This window comes from Spodoptera frugiperda, chromosome 5, assembly GCF_023101765.2.
Source record: "Spodoptera frugiperda isolate SF20-4 chromosome 5, AGI-APGP_CSIRO_Sfru_2.0, whole genome shotgun sequence".
NCBI classification, from domain to species: Eukaryota; Metazoa; Arthropoda; class Insecta; order Lepidoptera; family Noctuidae; genus Spodoptera; species Spodoptera frugiperda.
The window spans coordinates 2560233-2585874 of NC_064216.1; the positions used below are offsets into that span (position 1 = coordinate 2560233).

Below are 25642 nucleotides of genomic sequence, written 5' to 3' on the forward strand. Positions count from 1 at the left end.
TAGCACGGAGTCTGGAATTGTGCCCAGTAGGTATATGGCAATAGACTCACCTCCAATAACATGGGATTTATAACACAAATGGTGAGAAGTGGGTGCACAGTGGCATTACGTGCCGTTATGTACACCTCTGCATACCAGGCATAAAAGGCGTGACGATAAGTAGTAACTAGTATTATTATAAATGCAAAAACCTTCAAGAGTGTCTTTACAATAACCGAGACTCTGTAAACTACGAAGGAAGTTGACAAGTAAAAACCACAAAAATATTTTTAATACTTTTATTTCTTACACTTAACATATAATCTCGTACAATGATATTTAAAATAGATTTCTTTTGATCTCATCAACAGCATAGATAGGGGTGTTTCGATCTAAGATTCTACTTACATATATGACAGACTACCTATACATAACAGGTATACACATATACAAACAGAGTTGTACATAAGTTGTACATAAAGATAGGCAAGAAGAATCATTTGTAGTTAGGACATAGATTTAAATATTTTTTTCATATTGCAACATTTTTAGACCGCTGTATTGCCATGACAGAATTTCGGCACAGATTAAAAATGATGAGCTTTATGACCATGTTTTTTTTAATAATTAGGCAAAGGCGATTTGTACAGACAGATGCTATAATACACTCTTGACATTTAGCCATTGTTTGGCACATTTTGATGAACACTATTTTTCCTCTGTAAGCCGATTTATGGCCATCTTTACATATTATTATAAAGATTTTCGTGAATCAATGTTTTTTTGCTTAATTTACATACTTGCCTTTCAATATCTTTCCTAAGCCTTTCACTACCAATTTTTCAAACCAAACAAATCTATATTTCTATAAAAAATGCGTAAAGTTAGCCCGTATTACTAAGCCGCTGAAATTCACAGGCATTTTTTGGAATTTAATTACAAAAAGAAACAGAATATTAATAAGAATAATACTGACAAACTCAGACCAAATAAATTAAAAATCACAGTTGATGCTTACTTTGCTAAAGAAATAAATAAAAATAAAATATTTGAGATCAAACCTTAGGTATATTTTGTACGTTTGAGCTGTATAGACCTTTCTAGACGTTAAGAGATTAGTTAGAAAATATTTTACACAGAATCTAAAAATATTTCATCACTGTCACTGTCAACATTTGCGCAAATTAGTTTCTATTGGTTGCGCAAGTGCACAACTATGCGCAAAACTCATTGCGCTAACGGGATATCTTTAAACTAAGCACTTTTTCTTTCTATAATGATGTGTGAAATATTTTAAATTAATCTCTTCAAACAAATCCGTTGCGCTAACCGTATCCTAACCATACATAATAAGACACTGTTAGACAATCACATATCTTTGCTTCCCTACCAAAATCTTTCAAATGTATGTTAATGATAACTAGTTGGTAAAATGCTGAAGTAAATTCTACTTAGGCCAAATTACTAGAACATTATTTTAAATGAGTGTTGCGCTACGTGCTTTAGATGAAGCAGCGTAACATGTTGCTGTATCAAGCAGTGTAACGTTAGATTAGAAGGTAATTACAGGTTTAACGCTTGTTCGCGTTTAAAGATAAGTAGAGAAATATATTTTTGGTATAAAGCTATTTACTTTATGTTGTGCTTGAGATACTATTTTATATTAGATACATATTAGATTTGCATAAAGGTCTGATTTTTTAAGTTTCATACCTAGAGAAAGGTTTAAAATCAAATGTTGCTATATTAGATTTTTTATGGTATAAGCCGGTAAACGAGCAGACGGATCATCTGATGGTAAGCAATCGCCGCCACCCATGGACATCCGAAACACCAGAGATGTTACAAGTGCTTTGCTGGCCTTTTGGGGGTTAGGAATTTAAGGGTTGTTGGAGAATCGGGGATTGGGTAGATTGGGGTAATTGGACCTCATTAGTAATCTTGGTCAAAATGGGATGTCGTTTTTCATTACTAATTAAAAGTAATGGTTTTAGCATTTTAGCTATTTGATTTAGTTCTCAAACACAACACAAAGTATAGAAGTTAATCTTATAAATACATTTATGTTACACTATACATCAATACACATTCGAAACGGCTAAGCTAAGCTTTGTCTAACATCAAAAATTTTCAAAGACATTTGTAGCAGAGATAGGAAAATATTTCACTACGATTTATTTATTTTATTATTTTGTTTTGATATGCAATAACTGGCCCTGTACTGACTAGGAAGTACGCAAAAATCTTTCAATGTTTTTAAACTCCTTTCCTTGTCATACTAACAATACAATGAATTTTTCGTTTTCATTCCGCTTGTAGATGTATTTTCAACATATGGTGTACAGCACCCTCCCGCTCACAATTAAAGAAAAGTAACGCCTGATTCTATTCTATATATCCCTTCCTTGTTTTGTTTGGGATTTGTATTGGAAAAAATATTTCTTTAAAAAGGGAACGCAAGTAATTTCTTTTGTTTTATATTAGCAACATCGAAATTTAATTTCGCGTATGACTGATGTTACAATATCAAAGTATAAGACTTATATGAATGAGTTTACGTTCTTCCTCGACAGTACATCCAAAGTATTCAAATAAAATCCCAGATACAGACCGCGGTAGCCTTCGATCCCTTGGTACAGTATAAAATTGTAGACGAGTATAGAAAAATAAGTATTTATGATATATAAAATATGCGTTAAACAATTCGACTGTTAAGATGGAGACTCATACAACTCCGCAATAAAGTTTAAAGGAAGCAAGCATAGACAGAGTGTTTCGAAAAACTGATAAAAAAATAACAACAGCCTGTATAGAAAAGACGAAAGTAAGAGAGCACCATTGTAGAAGTATGAGCAATTAGCCATACACGATAATTAATTATTCACTAAAGCCTCGTATTCGCTGTAGATCGCTTCAACATGTTGCAACGTGTCTTGTTACATGTTGCGTGTTGTTTGATACTGACTAGTAAGTAGTGCCTGTAACTTGCAACGTTACACATCGACTGCTCATTAATTTCCACCCTGCCTAGTTAATATAAAACTAGGTTAAACCATCAGATAGAGGACCTTTTTATTTAAACTTTTTCGTAACGTGTAACGTTGCAAGTTTGTATGTGCTTTGTATGTAATGTTGCTGCAACAAGTAACAGTAACACGTTGCGTGACACGTTGTAAAACATGTTGTCCAGAATCCGAGGCTTACTACAAATATGAAGTACTTCGCCGCTAGATCACGTGTATCTACACAATTAACACAATTATCTACCCATTTCACTATTATTACTATTTAAATAAATTAATAATACGACTATTACACCTCTATTACCTTTATATTATTAATAGAAATATGAAGGCAAGAGAAATAACACCTTATACTGCAGTCAGATACGGTTCATATTCGTAGGAATTTTATAGAGCCAGATAAGTTCGTTTTGCGCTCAAGAGATGGCGTTAGTGAAGCATTATGTCCTCTAAGTCTTATAAAAGTATTTTATTTTGAGATTAACTGGTTATTCTGGAATACCTAAGAATATATTAAGCTTTAAAATATATCTTTTAGTTTCTTTAGGCCTGAGCTATGACCTGTATCTGACTGCAGACTTATTATAACACCAATTTAGGAGGTTAGATACAGTAAACATTAATATAGTTTATTTTCTATTTAACACAGAGCTTCTTCCTTTACTTTATGCTTGATATAGAACTCTAAACACACTGACATCTAACACTAGGTTTTTGAAAAACTGACCATTTTAGATTAACTTAGACTTTGTTGAAAATACATAACATACAAGCAAGAACCCATTGTCAATGAAGAAATCTTCAACTAAAGTTTAATAGTTTACATAACCAGTCACCACTTTTCCAAAACCGAATCATCCGATTTATCGGTATGAATATATCGATTTACCGATGTATCGATAACAACAATGGTCTAACTTGTGATCAATCTTTCAAAAACCGAGAGTTAAATGTCTGAATTAAATTCTTATTTAATAATACCGATTACATGATAGTAAACTATTACGTTAATTCTTATTCCTGTCCCATTATATGACGACAAGACCCAGTAATTACAGATTAAAAACATTTATTTCTTAAAAATAATAATTAATCTTATACTAACCTCCTTCTCTCGTCCATTGATCTTAGGCATACATTAATACACATATAAAATGCATATAACTAGCCTATTGAACTGAACACAATCCAAATTAGGTCTTATGTTCTTTGGTATAGGGTGCAATTTACATTAATAATAGACTGTCTAGGAAAAATTGTGAGTAGCTGTTAAAAATGTAAGACAGTCACTTCTAGAATGTTCTATTTTCGTAAAAACGTCTAGTAATTAATCTCACACAAGTCGGCAGTGCTAATTCTCGCAAAAGTACCAATTTTAGTTAAATTACGAATATTGAAACATAATGTACAATCGACAAATTTCATTATGACCCAGTGTAAGCTTCAGCTACCGACATTCTACAGTACTTCCTGATGACTTTGTTGTTCTGACGATTAGAAGCGTTTTTTTAAGTAGGTCACGATTCAAATGCGTCGATTGTACATTGTATATCTAACTTCCACTATGTGCTTCTATGTTCTATACACATACTATGTATAATATCAAGATAAGCATAGTTAGGCGTACACTCAATTCCATACAAATTTTATTTACTAAACATTTAAAATGTCTTAATGCTGAATGCTTGACTATTAAGCTGTTGAGCTAATATGAAATAAAAATGCCTAATTAATTACTACTTTACGTTGTTCAATCGATAAATACACTTATTTACTTTGTAAGAAGAAGTAATTTCACCAGATGGAGCTAGTGTGAATGTGTTTTCTATTATGTCTTTTATACCAGAGGTTAAGTAGATTTTACTACGTGTTGATGGCTTTTTTACTACTAGACTAAAATTCTCTCTTTTCTTTTTCCTTCATAAAATCCTTGTTCTTTTATTCAAGTAAGTATTTTTATCGATAAAACAATGTAACATCTACCACGATTCACCTTCAATTTATATTGCAAAGCACAAATATACAAGTACGTACGTATATGTTACACGAATCTTATTTATATAAAAAATTTGACAGATCTTCACTATGATTATTTCTAATTTCATTTTAATTACATCTGAATGAATAATACTTGTTCTTTTGTATTTATTTCGAAAGTATATCAATATACTTATAATTATATATATAATTATAATATACTAGAATTTTCCATAATTGTTGTTTCGAGTTTTAATACGACTTTAATAATTCTTATTACCAAGTATAAATGCGAATCCAGTAAGCTATAATAGTACCTATATTATATTTTAATAATAATAATAAATATTTTTCCCTATTATATTATTATTTCGTCACCTTCTGGGGTTATCTTTACTAATTTCAATACTTTAACCATTCGTACAATAAATAGCGCAACAGCTTTTAACCTTTTTTAAATTCCATCATCAAAGCTAAGCGTTAAAACTATCATTTCAATTATCATCATCGCACCTTTACCAATATCAATATTTCCATACTAGTCCATTTTTCACGAATTAACGCCCAAATACTCAAATACTACTCAATTTTAAGTTGTACTTAAATATAGTGCTATCTCTGTCATTTTATAAAGAATTATTAGAGATAGAACTACACTTGAGAGCGTCTTAAAATTGAGTAGCGTTTGAGTATTCGGGCATAAATGTCGTATTATATTTACTTATATTTTAATTTTGTCAGAATCTGGATTAAGGTTTTATCACTACCACGGTCATTAAGTCCATATATCGCAAAAATATTTAGACATATAATCATACAAATTGACTTACTGACTAAAAACCACCCCGTTCCTTCTCCTGCTTTGAGATACAAATTGACTTGACATAATTATATTACCAATCCCGTACGAAAAAATCTTACAACATCCAATATTATAACGACATATGGACAAAACTTTAACTCACAACTATATGCAGCATTTTAGACCACAATCACAGCTCAAAAACCACTGCATACAATTATAAGTCTTATTAAAAGTGTGATAAAGTCAATAATGGAGTCATAGGCGTAGCCAGGTGGGGTTTTGGGGGTTCAACCCCCCCCCCCCTGAAAAAAAACGTACCTAGACATAACAGATCGTTATTTTTCCAGTTAGCATAGTACATCCCCGTTTGGCAAAGGTCTCTATGACTACCTATGAATCTGTTTATTACATATTACATAAATTGTTTATTTTTTTCACGTATGGAGGTTATTTTTTTTTGGTCACACATTGGAAACTAAAATCTGGCTACGCCTATGATTATAAGTCTTATTAAAACAGTGTTAAAGTCAATAATGGAGTGATTACCGTTAATGAGTTAGTTAGCCCATGCCATGACGACCTTGGAGAATGGTACGAAGAGCGCGGTGTGCAGGGGAGGCGTGAGGAAGTACCTGCGTCCGCGGTAGAGGCCGTCGTTCCTCGGCAGGCCGGGCTGCAGCCCGTGCACCAGCTCCGCGCCCACCACCACCGAGCTCGTCGCGGTACTGGCGCCCGCCAGGCCCACGTATCTATCAAAGTCAAAATCAAAATCATTTATTTCAAATAGACCAGGAAGGCACTTTTGAACGTCAAAGCAAATATAATAATATTAATAACGTCTGTCTGTCGGTCAGTCCTCTAGTGAAGCTATTTGCTCGTTCCAAAGTGTAGATTCCTATGGAGAAGAACGAGCAAGAAACTCCATAGGTTACTCTTTTTCAATCAGATTTACAATACAATTTTTGGTTACATTGTTTCGATTACTTTAACTATGTGAGAACAATGTAAAACTAATATAAAGTCCAAGCGACAGAAAAAGAAAATAACCTAGAGGACAATAAAAATCTGGAATATTGTATGGGGTAAATTAACCCGTTGTCTGTCGGAACGCAGATCTACGCGAGACACAATGCGTTTTCTATTGTGTCTTATATACCGACATACAAGGGGTTAATACTGCCTCGTTGGCCGAGTGGTAGCAAGTGCGACTCGGGCAAGGGGTCTCGGGTTCGATTTCCGGGTCGAGCGAAGTATTACTGGGCTTTTTTCGATTTTTCCTCAGTGGTAGCACGGAGTCTGGAAATGTGCCGGGTATATGGCAATAGGCTCACCATCTATTACATGGGACTTACAACATAAATTGTGAAATGTGGATGTACATTGGCATTATGTGCCATAATGTGCACCTCTGTCTACCCCTGCGGGGATTAAAGGCGTGACGTTGTAATAATAAAATAAAAATAATAATAAATTAATACTAGATTAGATCATTTGACAAGAATTGGCCGTAGAAAGATCTACGAAGGAAATAATGGAAGGAGGGGTAGGGAGATTATTACCCTGCAATGGGACAACCATGACCGTAACGAAGTACCATCAAGTTAAAGTTTCCTGACTGCCTCGTTGGCCAAGTGGTAGCAAGTACGACTGCCGGGCAAGGGGTCTCGGGTTCGATTTCCGAGTCGAGCGAAGTATTACTGGGCTTTGTTCGGTTTTTCGAAAATTTCTCAGTGGTAGCACGGAGTCTGGTAATTTGCCCGGTATATAGCAATAGGCTCACAACCTATTACATGGGACTTACAACATAAATTGTGAAATGTGGATGTAAATTGACATTATGTGCCATAAAGTGCACCTATGCCTACTTCTGCGGGGATTAAAGGCGTGACGATTTAATAAAAAAAAAAAAATGAATTATTAATTAATACTAGATTAGATAATTTGACAAGAATTGGCCGTAGAAAGGTCTACGAACAAAATAATGGAAGGAGGGGTAGGAAGATTCTTACCCTGCAATGGGACAACCATGACCGTAACGAAGTAACATCAAGCGTAATACGCTCACTACAGAACGATGAAAGGGCAGTTAAGGTTTTTCATAAACCCTATCAAAGTTTTGCAATTGGCATTAACCTGTCGTGTAGATCGCAGATCCATGCGAGACACAATGCATTTTCTATTGTCGTTTAATATACCAGCCTACGAAAGGTAAAAAGCGCACTTGGAGCACTAAAGAAAATTAGCGCAAAATACAGGGTGACTTTGAATTCGACGTATTCCTCTCGGGAGGTGATAATACAACTAATTTCCTACAAAATTAGCCCTGAGGTCCTTGGGCGGAAAGTGGCTAGTTTCTGAGATATTCAACATTTTTGGTTTTGGTAAAAAAATGATTACAAAAACATCAATAAATGAAAAAATAACGCTTGGATTTTAGTAGTTTTAGTTTTAATCAGTGGCAACTGATTAAAACTAAAACTGAGGTAGATGTAGGGCGGTCCCACTACATGACTACATGGCATGCACAGTGACCAGAACCTAACGCCGGTTGATTTTTACATGAAGTCCCTTGTTTATACAGACGGAATATGCTGTGTATCCAAAATTCTTCTCCAAAACGTATTTGAAGATAATGACGAAATTAGACGCATATTCAGGCCAAGAGTGACCGTCATAGAGATAAGGAAGCGTGTTCGGGCATGTATTCGTCGTAGGGAAGGTTACTTTGGACAATTTTTTGCAAATAAAGATGTATTTGAAATTGCCCTTTTCTCTTTACACTCGACTTATCATCAATTAATTCATTTATTATTGAGAATGTTGTCAATAATTTTATTTTTCTGGGTAGCTAATAAACCAAGGAAGTTTTTCTAATAGTTTGTACGCTTAGTGTCATATATTTTTTTTGAAATAAATCCAGTTTTCTATCGACCAAATTAGTGATACAAAACAAAATTTGATAGGAAATTACTTGCTATTTTAAAACGAATGATATTTGTGCCATTATTAGTATTTATAAATGATAACTGGTGTATTGGCAACTGATTAAAACTAAAACTACTAAAATCCAAGCGTTATTTTTTCATTTATTGATGTTTTTGTAATCATTTCTGGATTTTTTTACCAAAACCAAAAATGTTGAATATCTCAGAAACTAGCCACTTTCCGCCCAAGGACCTCAGGGCTAATTTTGTAGGAAATTTGTTGTATTATCACCTCCCGAGAGGAATACGTCGAATTCAAAGTCACCCTGTATACATATGTTAAAAAGAATAACATAAAAACCACTGTAGTGCATTGTGTGTGCACCCCCTACCTGACGCGTCCCACCGCGATACGTCCGTGCGGTGTGATCACCTTCACCGTGTGTCCGAGTCTCAGCTGTCGGGGCTCCGACGGGATGTACGGCTGGCCCGTCACGCCAATTGATTTCTCCACTGAAATATCAAAACATAGGAACAGGATCATCTACCAATCGTTGTAATGGTAGGTAAAAATGCAGGTAATGTACTGAACGTACTTAAACAATTTGAACAAATACCCCCAGTGCTTCAGTACGTTAGCGCATTTAAGTAGCGCATTTTTTTTGCGCAAGATGCGCAAGTAAGACATGTATGTATGTAGTATGGTAAACAAGTTGGTAACTAGACACCTAGACCCCTTGTTTATTGTGAATAACAAAGCAGTTATGCTCCAAATTAAAATAAAGTAGGAAACTAAAGCATTTTGCTAAAATTAAGAGTATCATTGCGCAAAACTTACAGTCAACAGATGGCGCCTGTAGATTGTCAATAGATCGCCTCACGAACATTTCAGCTTCTTCCAGCAGTTCATCCGTATCATCACGGCGCACGTCTGGCAAGGAGCTGCGCCAGGGACGGCTAGAATCTGCAAATAGATACAAATTAAAAACATCAAATCTCCCATTGCGCATGTTTGCGCAACTTGCGTAAAAGATTCTCTTTCTATGTTAAATTAAATTATACTGTCATATTAAACATGACTTCATTAAATATCAGTTTATTATAACAAATTATTGTGTATTCCCCGACATATATCAAAATATACAAAAGGCAATAAGAACTGACCTCTAGATGACGGTAAGTAGACATTCTGCGGCGTCCAGTCGTTGCTCCTGTCTATGCTGAGGCACGGCGAGCGGTACGACGAGCCGCGAGACAGGAATCTACATTGCAAAACGATTACACGTTTATTTTATTTTACGATACTCGAGTTGTGTGCTGTTACTAAACATTATAAAACTATTAATCATAAGTGATGACCCGAAACACAGGTTTTTATAAACCTAGCTCGGGCAAGTCGCTAATTATACATAAGTCTAGGTTAAAAAGTAAATTTTCCTATAGTTCCTAAATATTGGTAAGTTACTTATTAAGTTATTCCTAGTGCACTAGCATAATTATTGATTAATACTTATTTGTGGCTGTTTCATGTAAATTATTTTGTGAAATAATGAAATAAAGGATTATTTATTTATATTATTATTTATTTATTTATTAATCATTAATCACATACAACGATTTCATTTTTTGGAATTGGAAATTGAATTTTGGAACACTCTGGTATCTCCTGATGGTAAGCAATCGCCGCCGCCCATGGACACATGAAACACCAGTGGCGTTACAAGTGCGTTGCCGGCCTTTTGGGGGTTAGGAATTTAAGGGTTGTTGGGGAATCGGGGATTGGGAAAATTGGGAAGGGGGAATTTGGCCTTCGGTAAATTCACTCACACAACGCAAGCGTTGTTTCACGTCGGTTTTCGGTTTAGCAAACTTTACATTAAAAAGGTACCATATACATAAACAATATATACGAGTACTTACTTGGAAGTAGAGGTGGTGGTAGAGTCGTCAGGGTGGGACTGTCGCTTGCCCAGCGCCCACACCGGGTCCGCTGAACGAGACAACTCGGGGACCATCGATGTGAACCCTGAAAGTTTGGTCATGGTTTAATATTAGTTAGTATTAAAAAAATACAAAAAAAAAGGGAGTACTAAAAGCATAATAATTAAAAGACTATGTCGTTATCTTAATCAATTGGTGTTCAAGTAAATTCAGATCCGTACCATCCCTAGGGTAAACTAGGCAGAGGGTGCTTGCTCTTTTTATTGATTACATGTGGAAACCATCAAAATGTACCCAGATTTTTGGGATAAAAGACCCTCTGATTAGACCTGCTCCGGAGCCCCCATGTGGTGCTTGCCTAGGGCGTTCTACAGATTTAATGCGTCTCTGAGCAAAGTGACCTTATAAAATCTGGATATAGCTCTGAATATACTACTGATTTTTTTTTTCAGTTAATCCGTGATCATGGCGCTTGCTTCGAAATATCGGAAACTCACTAAAGTGAATAAACATGGTAAATATCCCGTCATAATAAAACGTTCTAATAATAATACTACTGAAATACTGACCAATATCACTGAGCAGCACTCGTCGCGTCTCGTCCGTGCGGCGTACGGGCGGCGGCGGGCGCGCGTCCGGTACCGTCAGGCGGCGCGTCGTGGGCGCGGCGCGGGACGGGACTGTCGGCACGTTCGTTGTTGGCACTGGCAACTGGGGAGATAACAGATAGTATAACCATATTTTATAAAACACGGAGGCTAATTAATATGTACCTTCGTAATCTAATCATTTTCTTAGCCGTTACGTGAAAGATGAAGTACATTTTAAGTGTGGGAGAACAGAAAGAGCCCCTCTTTCCTAATCTCAGTAATTTCCAACAATACTCAAATTTCTAACAAGAGTGGTGCCCCAAAAAGGTAGGCAACGCACTTGTAACGCCTCTGGTGTTTCAGGTGTCAATGGGCGGCGCCGACTGCTTACCATCAGGTGATACGCCTGCTCGTTCACCGGCTCATCTCAAAAAAAAAGGCATGCTCATTACCTTATGCGCAAGATATCCATCGGAGCTCCATCGAGGTGGTAACGCGCACACGTCGGTTTGTGCGCCGCTCTCCCGGCGAGGATGCGCTCCGTCGCGTAACACGGGTCGGAGCCGAGCCGTGCCAGCCTTGAACGGACCGGGAGGCCGGGACACGCCTCGGAAGTTTGAGGGCCTGCAGAAATAAAGTACATGTTTGATCACTGCTAAAAGTCAAAGTCAAAGCAGCTGAAGTCTTCAATTACATATTTCTTGAAAGAGGCAATAAAAATCAGTCACTTCACTATGAATCTCAAGAGAACAATAGCTAAATATATTCTTTTGCCATGTTAAAAGTCAACTAAGTACATAAATATTTTTTACCATATTAAAAAACATGTCCACTCACCTATACTGAAACGGATTAGGGCAAGTATTCCTCCTGACATTCAAGTTAGCAGCTAAGTCATCTTCCGACGTACCACACTTGGAGATATCAGTCTCCGCAAACACGGAATACCGATGTCCTAAATTAATGTTCCTGTGGAAACTATCCACACTCTCCTCCCTATGTAGGATGTCCATACTGGATCCAAGTTCGAAGCTGGAAGACTTCGTGTTATCAAAACTTAGGCCCCTGTTGTACTCGCAAGTCAGACTGTCAATACTGTCCAGCCTCCTAGAACTCGCGTTAGGGCTCTTTCTGTACAGCATATTATCCGATCTGTTGTCACAACTCTTCAGGATGCTACGGCCGGGGAGATCTAAGCTTCCCTTCCCATTGAAGGCGACGTGCCTGATCTCCTTATCATTTGGGAGCGAGACCCTCTTCTGTTTGGAGACTTCTATCGGTCTTTCATTGTTCTCCTGGTTCTCTGTTGGTGTGGTTTTAGTCTCCTGTCCTGGTTGGAAGTCAGGGTCTAACGTGTGGAACTTTATGAGAACTGGTGTGGAGTGCGCTGTTGACGCGGATTGAGGAGCCCATTGGTCGCCCTCACGAATGGAGACGAGGTCCTCCTGTATCGAAGAAGTAGAGGGTTATGGTTGTTGAAAAAACATGCGTGGATATAAAAACTTAACAACCTCTTGTAATTTTTGACTGCTCTAATATCTTGTGAAATAAATGAGAAGCATTTCCTACTTAATGGTATTCATATAAATGTTGCGGAAAACTGCTTAAGTTTTCCGGAACATTTACTAATGTCATATAATTAACTATCAAAAACTTCGCTTCATGTTGTTGACTCGTAGTTTATACCCGAGTGCCCGACATAGAAACTGTCCAAAAGTTTACGAAATCCACTAATAATCGTGAGCAATAGTCAAATATCAAGGTTGCCCCTGAACATAGGCCAATAAAAACTCACAAATTATCTAAAGCACCTTATAAATATTATGGCCGTAGTTATGAATCCATGCTTTTATATTTTTTTTACAACTCATGAATACTCGAAAGTAAATGAACTTAAAAGATTTCGGTTTGATTAAAAAGAATTTAAAGATCTCAGTGATTTCGTAAGTAAGTCATTATGTCTGACGATAACATTCAAATTATCTGTGATCTCTAAAGAACTCAACCCCCTTTTTTTTTCAAACTGAGTATTTCCACCTGCTTTCCTGACTTCTCGAATAGTATCCTAATGTTCAAACATTCCAAGCGCTCTTACCTGCAAATTACTCATATCCTTCGACTCGTCTGTAGTAAATATAAGTTCTATATCGTCAACTTCTTCCGATTCGTTGCCACTTGCATTATCTTCTTGTTTCTCTTCATTGGCTGCTGCAGCATTAGGGTCTATGGGAGTCGTGCCCCCTTCAGAGAACACTGAGTTGTCGCCTTCAGACAACGATCTATGGGAGAGGAAAAAACAATCGTAATTAAAATATATAGCGTTATCCTGGTTACTGGTTTTGTTACAAAACTATGACTTATTGAATGTAACATTTAGGTCTCTTAAAGGTCGGCAATGCCCCAAGTATTGCAACGTTCATAGGCTACGGTAACCACATACCATCAGGTGGGCCAAGTATATTCTTGCCAACGTCGTGGTATAAAAAAAGAAGATAAAAAACGATATCCAAAGTTGTGCCACCGGTACATAGACCTTTTAAGAGACAAATTATTTTTCTAGCATAAGAGATCTAGGTACTTATGCTACCGAACCTAATAGTATAAGCGCTGGCAACGTTTTTGAGAGAGCATTTCAAGAAGGCCAGTTTTTAGATATATTATGTCTCTCAGTCTCCCAGACATCATACGGGCTATCTGGCACCTGGTAGTCGTTGCGTTCATCAGTGCGCATCGCATTTGTACAGGTAAAATTTCAATTTTTCAAACCATTTTAAGAAGTTATTTTTTATTATTATTATTTTTATTGAACTTATAGTAACATGAATCTCTTATTGCCAGGCATTTTTCATGTTGTTTAAGGTCTGCCAGGCGCCAATTTTGAATTAAAAAAAAAAAATTTCAAATCATTTTAGTATGGCTGAAATTTTAGTATGATGTTATTTAAGTAAGAAAAGACCCAAAATTAATTTGCCAAGCAGTTATTCGGTTGTTAACCTTCAGCCAGACCGATCTAAAACTGAAAAATGATGTAGTATCATTTCGCTTGGTCTAGAAATATTTGTCGAACGAATTACAGAGAAAGGGATTAAACAACCGGCCAAGTGCGAGTCGGACTCGCCCATGAAGGGTTCCGTAGCAGCAAGTAGACGACTAAATAAAAAAGTTATAAAATAACTTGGTTTTACATAGTGTTTTTATGAACGACAAAGTTATATTTGTGGTTTTGGAAAATGTTTTATTTCTTAAAAACTAATAATGGTATCTCGTTCAAACCAATTTTAGTTGAAACATTTTATTGAAATGTATAGCATATATTTTTTTTAATTTCCTCACTCTCTTATTTTAAAAGTTAGAGGGGGGTTACACTCATTTTTCCACTTTGAAAGCGTCTAACTTTCAAACGATTGATTTTGACGAAAAATGGCTTTAGGAACCTTAATGTCTTTTTTAAAGACCTATCCATAGACACCCATCACGGATATGTTAGCTGAAAACTTTTTTTTTTTAAATCATTTCCATGTATGGAGTGGCCCCCTTAAATTTTTAAATTTATTAATTTTTATTCAAAATTCGAATAGCGGTTACCGAAACACATCAACCTACAAAGTTTCAACTTTGTAGGCCCAACAGTTTGGGAAATAAATGGCTGTGACATACGGACGGACGGACTCCATACATGGAACTGATTTAAAAAAAAAAAATTCAGCTAACATATCCGTGATGGGTATCTATGGATAGGTCTTTAAAAAAGACATTAAGGTTTCTAAAGCCATTTTTCGTCAAAATTAATCGTTTGAAAGTTAGACGCTTCCAAAGTGGAAAAATGAGTGTACCCCCCCTCTAACTTTTAAAATATGGGAGTGAGGAAATTAAAAATAATATATGCTATATATTTCAATAAAATGTTTCAACTAAAATTGGTTTGAACGAGATACCATTATTAGTTTTTAAGAAATAAAACATTTTCCAAAACCACAAATATAACTTTGTCGTTCATAAAAACACTATGTAAAACCAAGTTATTTTATAACTTTTTTATTTAGTCGTCTACTTGCTGCTACGGAACCCTTCATGGGCGAGTCCGACTCGCACTTGGCCGGTTGTTTAATCCCTTTCTCTGTAATTCGTTCGACAAATATTTCTAGACCAAGCGAAATGATACTACATCATTTTTCAGTTTTAGATCGGTCTGGCTGAAGGTTAACAACCGAATAACTGCTTGGCAAATTAATTTTGGGTCTTTTCTTACTTAAATAACATCATACTAAAATTTCAGCCATACTAAAATGATTTGAAATTTTTTTTTTTTAATTCAAAATTGGCGCCTGGCAGACCTTAAACAACATGAAAAATGCCTGGCAATAAGAGATTCATGTTACTATAAGTTCAATAAAAATAATAATAATAAAAAATAACTTCTTAAAATGGTTTGAAAAATTGAAATTTTACCTGTACAAATGCGATGCGCACTGATGAACGCAACGACTACCAGGTGCCAGATAGCCCGTATGATGTCTGGGAGACTGAGAGACATAATATATCTAAAAACTGGCCTTCTTGAAATGCTTGTTTTTTCGACGTTGCTAGCTCTCGTACCATAAAGTAAAGGACTAAATGATCAATCTTCAACTTTCAGGGTTAGCATACAGGTGATCATACCACTGCTTGGCTGTGTAAAAACATCTGAATACAGTTTGACGTAATCCTAAATAACAAATTAATCTCAACAAAATGATAAATGGATTCCCACCTCAAGATGTAAGTGGGGAGAGCCATGCTTCGGCACGAATAGGCCGGCTCAACCGGAGTTATACCACGGCATCACATAAAACCGAGGTGAAACCAAGCTTGCGTTGTGTTTCGTTGTGTGAGTGAGGTTACCGGTTACCGGAGGCCCAATTACCCCCTTTCCCAAACTTTCCAATTTCTTATTCCCCAACAACCCTTAAATTCCTAACCCCAAAACGCCGACAACGAATATGGAACGCCTCTAGTGTTAAAAAAGTTAAAAATGATCGAATACGATGCACTTTTATCCCAAAAACCAATCAATTTACGAACTGATAGCATATTGAAGCAATTATCGGAAGATAACCACAAACTCCACAAATAGGTCTACTATGACGTCAGCTGAAGAAGAAAACTTTTCCGTTTCATTCCAATAAAACACGAGTAAGTCTTCATTTAATAATATCGGCAGCTTCAGCTTAGACGTCTAAAGTTACATTTCTAGTGATTCTAGTCTATCGACAAGCGAAACTGGGTCATGTTAGCTTCCTCGGAAATAGGCACACAGGCAATATTATAGTCTAGAAATTCCAATACCAAGAATATTATTATTGGTTACGCCTTTCCGCTTTCTATAGAAGGAATAAAATAAGTATTCATACTATTCATTAGTTATTCCATTCATTACTTGTCTTCAGGCCCATTTTACTAACACAATCGACATAAAATAAGATGTTTTGCTCTGAATAATGGATATAATATGATAATATCAGCTATTATGGCCTTGAGATAACATAATTCAAGGCCAATTATCTTGTGGGGGTTGGAAGAGGATTTGGAAAGTGGTTTTCCTCATTATTATATTTGAGACGTGAGCAGAATTCACTATTCCTATAACCTCGGCTGTAAGTTTCAATTACACTAGAGGAGATAGTGATCGAGTAATTGAATATGATCCGAAGATGTGACAATCTAACACGATAATGCCCAAGGGATGTTACTTGAGATCTCGGAATCTTGAGACATAGTTTTTGTTCATTATGAAAATCAAAGTCAAAAGTCAAAAAGTACGATGGGAAAATATATTCCAGAGTTGGTTATAAACAAAATTAAATAGTCACCGAAAAATATTTCTGTTTTTTTAAGGGGGTAAAATCATCCAATCCCTTAGGTGAGGCGAGAGGAAGTGTTAGACTCTTACTGACTAAAAACCACCCCGTTCCTACTTCTACTTTTCGAGCCGGAGCCCCGGTAAACCCGCTAAGCAGTCCGCAGCTCCGATACATCAGGCCTAATGTTTTATTATTTCATTCAAGACTCCCAATAATAATTACTAAGGTATTTCACTAAAATATTCTAACCGTTTGCTTTTTCCAAATAGTTATTGGCAAAAAAAATCCACTTCAATTACTAGTCTGTACCTCCACTCCAATTAACTACACTAAACAATGAACGCGTACTATGAAATGAAAAAAAAAAACAGTACCTACGAGTACAAACATATTTGTATTGTCGGAAACTCTGCTTTGTATACAGCAAACAATAAGTTAGAGTTCGCTGGAAATTAATACGGAATTTACTGCGAACTGCGAGAAGCGAACATTTCCCCTGAAACCTTCAGCAAAACAACGCGATACAAACAAATGCTATGCTTTCAGTTCACTGATTTATTGGAACGGAAAACTTTGCTCAAGTATGGAACTTGAATAAACTAGTTGATTGATTATATCGGGTCTGTAATGTTTAGTTGGGGTTTTTAATTTTGCAAATGCACTATGTTAATATCCGGTTAACATAGCATAATTAATGGAAAATCAATAAATAAGCACTATACATCAATAACAATTTATAATTTTCACGATAAAACATCCGAAATCTTCGCCAGTTAACCCCAAAAGAGCAAGTCTGTTTCCAACAATCCCTGAATCCATTACACTACGCTATTTTACAAATCATCATTATTTTATACATCTTTTCAGCCTTTACCTGTCTGTTTGAAAAATAAAAAGACGCAACCTTTAAAAGATCCCACAAAACGGAAGAATCGTAGACAAAGAAAGACGGTTTAAGATCGTCTTACTAAACCGCTTTGTTAGTTTCAGCAGCGAGCTAACGAGTGGCGACCACCCTTTTACTGTCTGTAAGAAATGTGGCCGGTGTCATTTTGCTTAGCGTTCCACATTATTCGTGGTGGCCATTTTATATAAATGCGACGGTTTAGCAGCCTGGACTATTATAGAGTATGTAACTTGTATAATACAAAAGAAAGAAGATGTCTTGTAATTTTAAATCTCCAGAAGGGAAATAAATGTAAGAAAAATATTGCATTAATCCTTTGTCAACTCTTACGGTTCCCGCGGGACGAATAGGTATAGTAGTGACGAAATATGTACTATACATATAAATATTACTCACTAGTGTAAGCATGTCCTACTAATTCATACTAATACTAGTATTATAAATGTGAAAGTGTGTATGTCTGTTTATTTATCCGTCTTTCACGGCAAAACGGAGCAACTAATTGACGTGATTTTTTAAATGGAGATAGTTAAAGGGTTAAGTTTCCGATACTAGGTATACAATAAAGTCCTTCATTAAAAAAGCACTTTCCTTCTTACTTCTTACTTTTAGAATAATCCTAAAGAAAACAGGTAGGCATGTCCTCTGTTCAGACGAAAATAAAACTTAACATTCAAGCCACAAGATTTAAAATTAAACGTTTCTAGTACCCTTAGTTACAACCTGTAGCTACATGCTTGTAGAGTCTTAAATTCAGTCCTGTCTGCAATAAAACTGACTTTAAAATGTTCTGTCAGCCACATAAAGTGAAAAATTCAAGACAGCAACGTGGGAGTTACGAAACAAAATATTTTATTTAAAGGAAGTGCATTTTCTTGGTTTGTTGTCTGTTCTAGAGCACTTTTCCAAAAGGAAATTTATTTTGACAGGTTCATTTTCATTCTTCATTAAGTAGAAACATTTATTAATGTATTTGAAGATAGTTACTTACGTCATTACTGGGCTTTTTTCGGTTAAAATTTGTCAGTGATGCACCGAGTCTGGTATTGTTCCCAGTATAATTATGGTGATAAGCTCACCCCCAATTACATGGTGAAAAGTGGGTTTACATTGCCGGAATGTGTCCTCTGCCTAACCCTTCGGGGATAAAAAGGCGTGACGTTGCTTCACCGACGTCGTTTTCTACAATAATTTACATCAAGGTTATTCTGCAGATATATTCCCGATGACGAATGTCTCTCTTATTTAGGCTAAGACCCTATACCACCGTGTTCGTAATAAAATTATCTTTATTTTTATTTTAGTTTCATTCATTAATCAGACCGGTGCAAGTTACTAGTATGATTTACCTGTTTATACCTGCCTACCCAAGACTTGTGACGGGAAATAAATAGTCAACCTTGAAGTAATCATATTCTGGACTGAAATTTTTTAGACAACCCATTCGCAATATATTTATTGACTTATTTTATTTGATAAAAAATATCTTTCATCCATTAACCAGCTCGGTGAAGGTCGTTGTATGGCGGGATCCTATACTACTAGTAATAGTGAAATGAGTAAATAAGACTAACGATAGAACTGCCTACCCTGGAGGAAAAGCAGGTGTAATATTATCCAGCTCTATTGTAAATCCTAATCCATACTTTCTACCTACGAGTATGAGTAAAGTCTTCAACTAATACGTTTCCATTGAAATTCAGTGTTTCGGTAACTAGGTCAAATGAAAGGTTGTGTGTCATGTAACAAAACAGTTCCACACGACAGAGTGATCGGTTCAATGCATTGATTTCGAGGATTCCTTTGTGTAATCCTCATATGAGTTTTACTTGATAGGTACTGTGTATTTGGTTGTATGCGTGCTATTACAAGTTAGGTACAAAGTAAAAATATATTTATTGAAACACAGTAACTTAACCATATATTTTAGGTAACTTGAAACCTACTTTTTTTTATAGAATAATGTTCCAAGAACCAGGCAAGTCACACGTTGATAAGTAAGTGATCATGCAGGGGCGTAGCTAGCAACCTATCTGCCGTAACAATTATTCAGGGCCCCAATGCGTATAAGCAAAAGATAAAACCTTCCCAATTTTTTATTGCATTTCAGAAATTACAAAAATCCAAATAGTCAACTCCTTTTTTCGGCGTAAAGCATGCGTTCAAAAGTTGACAGCAACTTTAAAAATTAACTTCGTCATAAGGGCTCCCAAACATTGACTCGCTGTTATAGCATCGGTAAGTACTCTCTTTGATGCTTGAGAGACAGGACGGGAAAAGTCAATGGACGAGTTTCCCCTCAACAAAAAAAAAAAAAAAATGGGGGCAAACAATTTTTTATACCAGGCCCAGCTATGCCACGCTAAACCACTGACCAACGGAGATTTGGGTAACACCACCCCACACGAATATGTGCAACGATAGCATTAAGTGATAAGAACACAATCAATGCGGAAGTACTTAAAATAAAAACCTTAATATAACACTTACAACATATTCAGCATCACTCTATGCGAAATCACCTCCACTCACTAACAAACTGGCACAAACACCCCTTCTAAAATGTAAACAACAACAGAATAAAAAGCTCTTAAGCCTGAATGACGCAACAGTTACCTGTATCCTAGGTACAATGTACTGTGACCTAATTTACCTATAAATAGCTCACAGCCAGAATCTAGGACAGAGGGCATAACATAACTATTTGCTTTTATCATTATTCTAGACCCGTAGGCAGTAGGCTGAATGAAACGATATAACGAACCCGTTATAAGTTATTTGGGCGCCATTTTTTTAGGATTGTTTTGTTTCTGTAGTAACTATTTATAAATTAATGTTACGGAAATAGTTGTAAACATATTTTGTAGTCTAAATAGGTATCGGTTTGTAATTTTTTAGAAACAGATTTTTAGTAATAGAGTATGCAGTCATGTGAAATCACCCGACTTAGTAACTAGTTAAGGGTGTATTCAATAAATCTCTTAAAAGACGAAACAAGTTAGGACATTAGTCACCCTTTTTGGGAAAAGGGACCTACTGTCTGTATCCTTACAATCAATTATTGCGTTCTGCTGATGTGTCCGCATTTCTCCGAAATCGTGACTAAAAGGGGGAACGAGTTTCCATGGTGAAGTTTTCCAAGGTTTAAACTTGGTAATAAATGACTTGTCCCTACCTAAGCATATGCTTATATATCTGGATATATATCCAGAGTTGGCCACGATATCGTGTTTCCCCGCAATATCGCGCATCGTAAATAAAGAGGGTAGTCAGAAATGTGGATGATAGCACTGAATTTTGAGACGTCGAACAAAAACGCGATGTCGTGTGTTGACTCCGTGATTTTTTTTGACGAAGGGGACTTATAATGTGCATTCCTCTTTTTATTAAGGCATATTATCCTTAATGCGTTTATAGGCTCGAATATCTGAATTAATGTAATTTTCAGATTGTGATCTGTATAAAAAGCATTGGTAAATAACAAACAGCGAGATCGCAATGGCTTCTTGATTGAATTTCTTCTCGCCGTCAATTCCCTCGAGTGTCTCGCGTACTGATCTACTTTTAATTTAGAAATCTCAAAAGGATAAGGTTTGTTTGGGAAATAATTGTGTTGAGATTGCGACCTTTACAAAGAAAATGGTGTTTTCTTTTCTTGATTGGAAATGTGAGTCACTGCCTTAAATAATAAATGTCACGACTAATCAGCCCTAAAAGGCAAGCAACTGTATTAGAAGTGTTTACCTTCTACTTGAATTAAATCAAGCCGTACTTCGAGCGACCCTGTTTTCATTACCTGGCTGTCACGAATCCTGAATTTCATGCCCCGTGCCCTTGAATTTGAATAAACTAAGGTCCAATCTCAGTTTGCATAATAAGGTAATGAAGACCTGATGAGTTTTTGAGGCACGTTTATCTCTTGAAGTAGTTACTCCATTTACGAGTATTTTTTGCATAACTATTATGGACAATAAAACATAACATCATGCTTTTTATTCCTCGTAGAAGTAGGAAATACCTATTGTATTGTATACTCTTCCGAAACGAGTATCATACCGGGCCCACGGGGAAGGCTATCCATAAGCCGCTTCATTGGCAGGGACAAGAAGCAGGAGTTATGATGTATTGGTTTTTTTAGTCAGTAGGAGTCTGTCACTCTCTTGCGATTCGCCCAGGGCATGAGGAAACATTTGATGATTTTCCATCCTTACTACAATAACTATTGATAACAAAAAATTATCTTGGCAGATGTATGTTTTACACATCAACAGCCTATAAGTGGCCACTGCTGACCAAAGGCCTATTCTCAAACGGAGAAGGTTTGAGCATTAATCACCACGTATGCTCAATGTGGGTTGCCGATATCAAACTTATAATTAGGAAATATAAGTATCCTCACAATAGTTTCCTACACCATTTGTCAGTGGTGTCTAAGGCCGGCTCCACATGTTGGTCCCAACGCTCGTACCAACGTTGGACTGCAAACTCGGTGAGGCGTACACACGTTGGCTAATAAACTAGTTCTACCCCGTCAACGCCAATGTGAAGATGTCCGATACAGAAATCGAAACTGCTCTGAGCGCGTTTATAGTAATGATGAGTGCACATTTATATTTGTTACGTCCAAGCCGGTGACGATTTTGTGGATGAGAAAGCCATTCTCGCTCGACGTATGCACTCGCTGCGTGTTGTAACAGAACTGAGCAAAGCGCCAACGTGTGGACAGATCGCGAGCGTTGGCGCAGATTCCTTTGATGAAACCGACACGAGCCGGCCAACTACCAACGCTCGCCCTAACGTTGGGACCAATGCCATTTTCTAGATCCACACGTTGGATGAATAGCGTTGGGGCCAATATTGGGGCCAACGTGTGGAGCCGGCGTAAATAATCTTAGAAAGTACATATAACTCGGATGCATGCTCTCATGAATAAAAAACAGACGTCGTAAACCACCGGGCCACCACGACATTGGACCACGGTGTACGTTTGCGATCATTTAATAAAGAGGCAGTAAAAAAAACGAGTTGAACTTGAAACAAACTTAATTTGTCAAGAGAGAGATACCTACTTACAAAACTGAATATATTTCCGACATACATCTCAAGCCCACTCTTTCTAATCCTCGGCCCACGTGATGCAAAAATAATGTGACGTTGAAAAGCGTGGGCGTTCACCCTCCTACGGAGACGCCTCCAGAGTATTTTTGAGCTATACAATTTCCATTCACGTCAAATCTTATGAAAGCTAATCTTATTTGCTTTCAATTTGGATGCTCAGTTTGCTAGTGACCGGCTCGGGTATATCCCTAGAGGCTAAACGGATTAGGACTTAGGTATTATGATAGAACTGAACGGTTTCTTGGCGTAGACGTCCATGGGGCGTAGAATTTCGTCGTCAATCTAATTAGTTAATTCAATGAAATGTAATTATTTACGAATAGACGTGTCGGAGGACTAAGGGGGAGGCCTTTGTTCAATAGTGGACGTCTCCGGCTGATGATGATGATGAGAGGTGTCAGAAATAATCCTAGTCAACGTTTTCCTGGATTAAGTAGTTACTGCTAGAATAACTTTTTTTAACTAGCTCTTGTCCACTTGGCTGGTTCGATTATCGAGTTAAAGTTTTGGGTTCGATTCCCGGCTAAATTATTAGTTAGAATTTTGAGTTCGAATTTGAATTGTCAAATAATAACTAATGTGAATCATGAAACCCTGCTAGAATGTCGACTGTAGCAATAGATTCATTCTTTAGCAATTCATTTCCATTTTTCTTTAGTGTGTATAATGTTTTTTACATTTTCATATCAATTATAACTGGTCAGACAAAAAAGTAGGATTAAACTTCCAAGCTACCTACATGTTTAAATTAAAAATCAAAAGGAGCAATTCACTCACCTAAGACTCAGATCATCAACATCCAAGTTGAGTGTGTCCTTCCGTCTGCTCCTCTCAATATTCTCCTTCACAACCAGGTTCTCCTCCGAGGTGATCCTCACTTGGACATCAAACTTGTCCGACTTGCTTTTAACATCCGCTTCATTCGGGACAGCCATCCTGACGTTGTCTGTAGTAACAGACTTTATATTCACCGTCTTATTGTCAACCTGACCCTCTTTCTCTTGAAACCGTTGTCCAGTAAACACCGAATCCTTCTCAAAACCTCTTCGGTCTTCAGAAGAATCACTTTCCGATGTGGTACTAGAAACAATTGTACCTTCTTTCAAAGTCCGCACTTTTATTCGCACATCAAACTTTGATAGTAGTTCAAGCTTAGTCTTGAAACTTGGTTGGTGGAGTTCTTCAGGCTCCTCCGTTTCCTTAGGCAAACTTGAGACCTGAGAGATTTCTCCTAATTCTGTGTTGTTATTTGCATCATCAGGGGGAACTGACTCTGCAGACTCATTGAATGCAGGAGATTCCGGGGCTTCAGAAAATTCCTCTACATCCTCTGGGATCTCATTCAACTTCTCAGCCGAACAGAAGTTACTGTTCTCATCAGATTCCTGGGGAATAGGCTCTAGCTCATCTATAGTGCTGTTCCTGTCTGTAGCAGTCGCTATCACCACTTCACTACTAGTGAACTCTTCAATATTGTGTGTATTAGGGCTGTAAGTAACTTCCAACTTTATGTTCTGTGCATCAGGGTCCTTTTCTTGATAATCAGATTCTATAATCCTCCGCCTCAAAATGTGGTTCTCTAAAGTCAATTTTTCTATAACATCTGCATATTCTAAGCAATGAGAGTGCTGCTCATACTTTTCCTTCAACTGTTTCAGTTCATTCTTGGAGACCTCAAGTGCAGTTCTAAGTGAGACTACAGTCTGGTGCAGGGCCCTCACTGTGTCCAAGTGTACCGCCCCGGAAGGGGCCGCCTCCAGCCTGCCGCTATCCATTCCACCTTGTTACCCGCCAGTGAGCCAACAAACAACATCCCATACATGACTACTGTTTTCTGATAGCCCTCAAAACACAAGCACTGCACTTTCCATTGCCTGGGAGACGGAACTACACCTCGAATAAATAAACAATCATTATCGAGTGTCCCGCGCGAATAGCCCGCGTGCGCCCGCCGCCGCCCGCCGAGAGAAACTCATCGATGACCCAATTCGTGAATAAAACCGTTCACATACACATACATCATTTCGTCGCACATTCTCAGATCCTTATCAAGTCTGGTAGCGGGTTGGAGAACACCACTGGAGCGGGGCACGGAAGGGCGAGTGATCGATAAAACAACTCGCCCCAAACTGTTGTAATTAGCTTTTAGCAACGGACTCGCGGAAGGCTCACAGCTGGCACCGACCACTGATAAAGTCTGACACGGAAGGCAGTAATTAAGCGGGATATTATCTCCACATCTGACAAGGCTGTAGGATATAGCTATAGTGCAAGATACTCGAGAAATCCCGTGCACTGCTACTTGTAAACAAATCAATACTTCAATTTGGTATTCGCGGGCGCAAGTGCGAGGAGATAAGCGTGACATTTCTGTTTCACTCTGATAATGTCAATTTGACATAAATAAAGCTGCGTTCTGATTCAAAAGAGAAAATAATTTGATGGTAAAATTACAGATTTGTTACATACATGAAAATAAAATAACTGTAAAAAATATTTAATTGACATTATTCTCTTGAATTCTCTTCTGTTTTGTCC

The 25642-nt window shown here is 37.0% G+C and overlaps 1 protein-coding gene across 1 annotated transcript; it reads right to left on the reverse strand.

Annotated features, from left to right (window-relative positions):
* Positions 1-264: 264 nt before the first annotated feature.
* LOC118272023 (uncharacterized) lies at positions 265-25459 on the reverse strand. The gene is made up of 10 exons (XM_035588316.2): positions 23882-25459; positions 13335-13518; positions 12077-12684; positions 11692-11863; positions 11219-11360; positions 10629-10734; positions 9873-9970; positions 9547-9672; positions 9101-9221; positions 265-6533 (listed from the first exon to the last, which is right to left on the reverse strand). Exons 1-10 carry the CDS (start codon positions 24877-24879, stop codon positions 6341-6343), a joined length of 2748 nt encoding a protein of 915 aa, XP_035444209.2. The 5' UTR covers positions 24880-25459; the 3' UTR covers positions 265-6340.
* Between the last annotated feature and the right edge of the window lie 183 nt (positions 25460-25642).